The sequence below is a fragment of the Nematolebias whitei genome, chromosome 7, assembly GCF_014905685.2.
Source record: "Nematolebias whitei isolate Nwh7 chromosome 7, NemWhi1, whole genome shotgun sequence".
NCBI classification, from domain to species: domain Eukaryota; kingdom Metazoa; phylum Chordata; class Actinopteri; order Cyprinodontiformes; family Rivulidae; genus Nematolebias; species Nematolebias whitei.
In genome coordinates this window covers 45,443,644-45,451,032 of record NC_056504.1, presented here as the reverse complement: position 1 = coordinate 45,451,032, position 7,389 = coordinate 45,443,644, and the positions used below count along the sequence as shown (strand labels likewise).

At 37.4% G+C, this 7,389-nt stretch overlaps 1 protein-coding gene across 1 annotated transcript in view; it reads right to left on the bottom strand.

The window, feature by feature from the left end:
• Positions 1-2,689: 2,689 nt before the first annotated feature.
• The window catches only part of lrrc38b (leucine rich repeat containing 38b), a 22,769-nt gene continuing 18,069 nt past the window's right edge, over positions 2,690-7,389 (bottom strand). The window contains exon 2 of the mRNA XM_037679893.1: positions 2,690-2,937. Coding sequence (XP_037535821.1) covers positions 2,690-2,937 — 248 coding nt within the window. The remainder of the gene's footprint in view (positions 2,938-7,389) is intronic.

The window sequence follows — 7,389 nt, the reverse complement described above, 5'->3', positions numbered from 1 at the left end:
CTAAGAGACCATGTCCGTCTCCATCCTGGTCCAGGAAGGACTAAGAGACCATGTCCGTCTCCATCCTGGTCCAGGGCTTTCCACTTTTACTTTAATTGATACGTCTACTCCTCTTTTCATGTTGGATTTTACCTAAAAGCAAATCATTGGAATTAAACCAGAATGAAAAGCTATTTTTGAAATATAATTATTTGAAATATGTGCTAAAGCCACAAAATAAATAAATGGATAAATAAGCACAAATAAATAAACAATTAAATAAATAAAAACAAACAAATAAATTAATTTTTAATTGCTTATTTTGAAAACAAGTTGCAGGATTCATGTCAAATTTGGGTGATATTATAATCTTTATGGGTTTTTTTTAACACAAGGCTAGGCTGTTATATTTACCTAAAATTGTTTGAGTAACGTATTGACTACTGCAGACAGACATTATTGTTTTGTATTTGTTTGTTTGTTTTTAATTATTGCTAACCTTTCAACCAATAGAAAAAAGACGAGATGGTTTATCCTATTATTTAAAGGATCAAATCAATAAGACAACATCTTCTATACATTTGTCATAAACGCTTCTGCTCATCCTTAAAAACATATAAACAGTTTGAAAGTTGGAGAAATCTAACATGTCCGACAGCTTGGGAGAGGGATTTACTAGAAGTTTTGTTTATATAATCTCCAGTAGGCATGTGTTCTTAGTGTGTATCACGTTTAACCGAATGTATAATTTTCATCACAACATGGGACGTGTGTGAATACAAATACTGATGATACAGAGTGGTAACCACACCAGATTCTGATGAGACATTTCATTTCAAAATGAGTACCGAGAAAAAAAATAGTTTAATGTAAAACTTGGTATGCTTTTAATGATGCCCATGGAATAATAACAGCAATGAATAAGGCCGCATTTTTATTTTTTCCATCATTTTTGCAAAATGTGCCAAAAAATGCTGCACATTTGGGTTTTATATCAATTCAAATGAGATAAAGGAACATCGTATAACATATATATATATATACTATTATTTGCTCATGGCTAGTTTGATTTCCACTGCTTGACATTCTTTCTGCTACATCTCAGCATTGTTGAATTATTTGTGCCTTACATAAAAAATAAAAAATAAAAAAAAGTAAATATATACATGACTGTGTCTTTCCTAAACCCTACTCACAGAGGTTTCTAAAACAATAATACACATATTAAATAAAAACTGATTATTTGTGGCCCTGTTTTATTTAATTTGAAGTGAATTGTACTTTTACTCTTGTGAACAAAAAGTAAAGTTTCCACAAAAGTAAAATCCATTAAATCATCAGTTTTAAGTAATTTGCAGTGTAGGAGCAATAAGCTGTCAGATACCGGTACTTTACAAGCACCAACCAGCAATCTGTTTGTGAAAAACTCATTTCCTGTGACCGTCACACAGTAAATAGCTACTGCTTAAACAGCTGTTAAACACTGCCACATATGAAGCCAAGAAGGCTTCTGGTTCTGTAACTGACAGGAAGAAAATGGAAATCTTTGGAGACCATAAATGTTTGAGAATAATGTCTTTATACAAAAGTGCAAATTGCGTTCTCTTTTGACGCTATCCCTCGCTATGTAGCACATCTCTCACAGAAACGTCCTCATATCGCTCTGCTTCGCTACTTAAACCTAATCTTTGGCAGATGAAGACAGTATCTGTTTAACTAGCCTCACCAAAATCAAGTTTACCTTCAAGGTATTGTTTGACAGAATAACTACATAGATTCTAATTCACCATGTGTGTTTCCAAGAATATGCTGGATATATTTTGAAACTTTCATTCTACATAGTATCAATCTATAGAACATACAGTGTATCGTTTGATTCTTTTATGTTTGGTTATATACCTTTTACTTCTTTTGAGGCTAAATAATGATATTATGGTTAAAGTGTGAAAAGACTGACTGGATTTTTTATTTTTATTTTTATTTTTTACCTGACAATATTCAGACTGAGTGACATTACGGTTTTAACCTTTTTCAGGTTGCGTTAACAATTTTAACCCTTTGTGAATGAGGCTTTTCAGATGGGAAGGATCTGCCAGCTGAATGTATTAGTAGCAGTTCAAAACTGAGGTCAATGGCAGCTACGATGTCCTTTTTGTTTTGGATCCTCAGTCAGTCAAGTTCTTTGCTTTTCCGAGACAAATCCCCGAACGAACGTGTTCAGAAATCTCAAACCAACTTTAATGTTACTTTACAACATTTTAGACTTTTGGGCTGAATGTCCGTTACGAGTAGATGCTGAAAGGTTTTGGGCTTATCTAACACTGAAGTGACAGCAGAAGCAACACCTTTTATATTAAAACTGTTTCTTCTTTGTTCAACGCTTTGGCCTCGGTATACTGTGTTTGTTTAGACCATTTGACAACGAACCAAGACCCAGTAGGTGCAAATAAAAACCAGAGGTATTCACAGACAAAATATGATCCCTATAATATAATTTTGCTGATGGAGCAGAACACTCACTAACCTTTGATTGGTACTCATTCCTTGGGAATGTCTATAGTCTATTGCGCATGTCCACGCTTAAGCTACATGAGTAGCACTCAACGCTTCGTTTCCAGGTATGACACAGCACGAGCTCATGGTTAGCGTCCTTAGTGTCTTCAAATGGTTGAAGTTCCAGGTTGAGACACAGTCTCCAAACGAAATGCTTTCACTCCTCGCTGTCCTCCTCGTCCCCCTTGGCTCCTTTACTCCAGCGCTGGAAGCAATGAACAGTGGATGCCAGAAAGAAGCTGGTCATAATGGCCACCACAGACACAGAGATGCCAGAGAAAATGATGATGAGCAGGTCTGTTAGAGTCAGGGTGGCCTGGCACTCGCGAAAGCTGTCCTTAGAGAGATGGGTCAGGGAGACACGTCTGCCATCCATAGGCAGGGAGCACTCCATGCCCTCCACACCTGAGGCACACAAAGAAAACAGGTTTAGACAAACTCCTTTTGAATGTATTGATAAAAACTGTCTTTTATTCAGTAAAGAAAACTCAAACGACAGTTCTGCTGAGACTAAATTCAATAGAAAAACACAATGACGATGAACTTCTATTATAATTTCATTGACTTGACAAACATTTCAGGTTAAACGTGATATTTACGTATAACTAAACACTATATGGGAAGAATATGATGAAAGACAGAGCTAGCTGGCTTGGATATTATTCATAAAGTTAAACGTTATAGAATATCTCGGCTGTGCAGCCTAATGCACTTTCTTAAGAGGACTGGGAGCTGATTTAACAACTGTGAGGTCGATCAAAAGTCCTTATAACTTTATGAGGTGAGGTTGGTCTGTTCACCCAGCACATCCACCCACAGCACGACGCTCGCAGAATACTGTGGCATTACTAGAACACAGTCACAGTCAGAGAGGTTTTATTGTCATTTCAGCTACGTACAAGTACACATTGAAACGAAACAGCAGTTCCTCCAGGATCATGGTGCAACACAGAAAATAAAGTGCAAAACAACACAATACAGTGCAGATACACAGCAGTACAATACATACAAACAGACCTGTAATAAATATAAAAAGACAGATGACCTAATCTAATCATTTATCTAAACAATTAAGAGACAAGACTACAGATGTGTGTTGATTGGTACATGTGTTGGTGATACATGAGGTAGAAACATGTTTTGATATGTGGTTAGCAGCATAAAGTTTTTCTATTTTTGTAACAGCAGAGATAAAAACCGAGTAAGGTGCAAAAATCCAAAAAACTTGTGCAAGTTGCAATAAACGTGCAAAGACTCTAAGTATTTACAGTGTTGTAAAACAAAGATGTATTTTTGTGTCATTGTTTCTTAGTAGCTCTGGATGTTGCCAAAAACATGCATGTTAGCACCCGGCTCTTCGAATGTTATCCATTAAATGGCCGTTATTAGTTGCTATCATCCCCATAGGTTGCGTTCAGACTGTCCCTCCTGTACCTCCTAGTAGGTTTAAAGGTACGTTCTTATCGCTGATAATAAGTCAAGGTTCAGGGTTAGGTTAAGGCTCAAGGGTCAGGGGGTTAAGTTTAGGGTCAGAGCTCTGGGTCAGGTGTAAGGTTAGGTGTAGGAAAAGGGTTAAATTTTTCAATTCAATTCAATCTGTATTTATACAGGTTAGTTCCCATTGAGCCTCGAGGATTCATTTACTCATTTAAATAAAGCTAACAAAAAAAAAGCTTCCGGTTTTATACGCAGGCGAAGTTGCATATTATCAGCGATAAGAATGTACCTTTAAGCCTACTAGGAGGTACAGGAGGGACAGTCTGAATGGAACCTATGGGGATGATAACAACTAATAACAGCCATTTAATGGGCTGATAACATTTGAAGCCTCTGCATGTTAGGCTGATTGGTAACTCTAAATTGTCCCTAGGTGTGAGTGAGAGAGTGAATGGCTGTTTGTCTCGTTTGTCTCTATGTGTCCCTGTGATGGACTGGAGACATGTCCAGGGTGTCCCCTGCCTTTCGCACAGTGAATGTTAGACATGGACATGACCGGCCCCCGCGACCCAGAAAGAATAAAGCAAGAAAAGATAATGGATGGATGGATTTAGAAGTTAAACACAACTGTTTTGAAAAAGACTGTTTTCATCTTAGAAGGCAAAATCTCATTCGACAATTAATGAGTGCAAATCACAAAGTGCTGATTCTTGTATTTGACACTTCTGCAAAGTTTAATGTTTCATTTAATGCACGCTTGTTTTATAGCTAAATTATTTATTTCATGCCAATAATTGAGATCACTTGATCATTAACCTCAGATTTACAGTGTGTGTCACTGAAATCAACAATATTGAGAGAAATGGTTCATTTTAACGTTTACAGATTTTTATTTTTTTTTGCACTTGACTTGATACAGATGGTAATAATTAGACATTTACAACGTAAACCAGAAGAATGTGGCATCCTCCCAACATTACAAGCATAATACTGTATAGAAAAAAGTTTGCTGTGTTTATTTTGGCAGTTTCATACTGTAAAAAAACATTATATGGGTGGGTAGTGGTGAAGCTTGGCAACGTGGGTGGCTACTTTTCACTGTTGCTGTACATGCAAATGGACACATTTGGATGTGCATCTTTGCTTAGCTTTCAGCACAATTCAGAGCATGCTGCAGAACGATATACTGTGAAGATCTATGTGTGTTTTTGCAGCTCCTACACACCTGTCCCCTACCCTAATCACCCCAGGTGTCCTTCGTGTCAATCATGGGTGTTCCTATACATTCTGTGTCTTGTCCCCATCGCATTGCCCATGGATTTTTCTCCTTCGTGTCATGTTTTGTACCTGCTCCTACCGTAATCACCTCCAAACATTTAAGTTTTGCTGCCATGTCAGCTCTTTTTGTTGTGAATAATAAATATTATTTTCTAATCCACAAGTTCCTGAGTTCTGTCTGCACCCTGGGTTCAAAAGGTCAACCATAATTGTAATTTAAATTAACTCTTTAAAAAAAAAAATGCAATTTAGCATTTAAAATTATAAATCTGAAAACATGTAACTGCCAAACTTCATCAATAGTTAAATAATTGGCTTGTCTATTTTCTGATGCATAGTAAAAGGACAAGTGACCTTTAAACATTTTGAGTAACATAAAAAATGGTGGGAAATTGGGATGTATGGAATTGGTTTCCATGGTCCTCTGAATGACTTGTTACAGTATTAATTAGGTTGGTAATCTGAACCCTTGAAGAGCTTGATAAAACTTGGTGACACTAATGCTCTAATACAATATAGATCCTCACATCTCATCTAGCATGCAATTAGTGGGGAACACAGGCCATTACACACTCCAAATTACAGGAAAGAAAACGACAATGGGAATCTTCATTTTAGATGTTTTTTTCTCTGTTTTGAATTTTTAACTATATAACTATTATTTACTTAATCTTTCCACCAAATTGTCTGATATGTGGTCAGCAATCAAACTCAGGACCAGTGAAGAAGCCTTGGTGTTAACAGCCTATTCAATAAATCTTAGTGGAGGAATAGAGGCTGCGTATCAGTTCCGGTGTTTTCTGTTTCATGTGCTCGGACTCGGAGTAAGAGATCAAACTAATTCAATCCATTCAAAGAGTAGCTACGCAAAACCAAACTGCTTACTTAAACTGACAGCATGACGCCTATTCTGGACTGACAACATTGACCTGGATTTCATATTATTTATTTGAGTATTGTTTATTTGTGTCACATTGATAAAAATGGTTAAATGTACCAGATTTAGCTGTAAGTGCTCATTATCATCTCTGCTAATCTTCCAAAATGCCCAGTACCAATAGAGATATTTTTTTCCTGACTGTAAGGTAAAAATACAAACCCTATATAAAATATTAAAAACTTTATCCACAAAAATCATTACAGGGCCAAGTTGTCAGGTGTGTGGACAAGTCTTTCTCACTGTCTCATGATGTTTATCATCTATGCCAGCAACACCATAATGGAAAAAAAGACTCTTTTTTTCATAATTTTAGGTTTTATTACAGATTGATGAAACACAGATTTTTAGGTGCATGATCTGGACTGCTCCCAATGTCAATAAAGCACATCTACTCTCTACCTATGAAGTTCTGCTGTTGTAATTTAAACAAAAATGTAGTCAGACCTTATTGTGGTGATTTACCCAGGGGCCTTCTGTAAGACTTTGTTCCAGTGGTAGCATATGCCTCCTTCAAGTTCCAACCTCTGCATCACTGGTCCTTAAATTCTAATTATCTTTGCTAAGAGTACAGATGCACCCTCAAACAATGACAGATGCTTCATTTTGCAGGCTGGATGGTGTATCTTATGCTTGACAAAGAAGTCACTATATCCTTTTAGCCTCCTAACAAGGAAGAACGTGCACTCATTTGACAACAAATCACCTGGCCACTCCCTTTGTGTCTATCTTGGATAAGCTCGTGTCCAATTTAGTTAGCAATGAATCTGCGCAACGATGAAAGTTGACGTTTAAATTTTAGTTCGAGGGAGTTGAGATGTGCAGTGGAGAGCATCCTGTGCTCGAGCATCAACGTGTGGCATGGAGGCTGCACAGCTGCAGAAAGAAAAGCTTTGCAGAGAGTGGTGAAGGCTGCACAGAAATCTGTCGGAATCAGCCTCCCCACCATCACAGACATCTACACCTCCAGATGCAGGAAGAGGGCCACCTGCTTCATGAAGGACCCCACTCACCCAGCAGACACACTTTTTGCCCCACTCCCCTCAGGAAGGAGGTTAAGGAGCATTAAGTGTAGAACCACTAGACTGAGGAACAGCTTCTACCCTGAGGCTGTTAGACTCATGAATCTCTAACTAGAATAATCACTGTGAAAAACCATATCATGTTGCTGCTGATCTGTTTCATGTTGCTGCTGATCTGTTTCA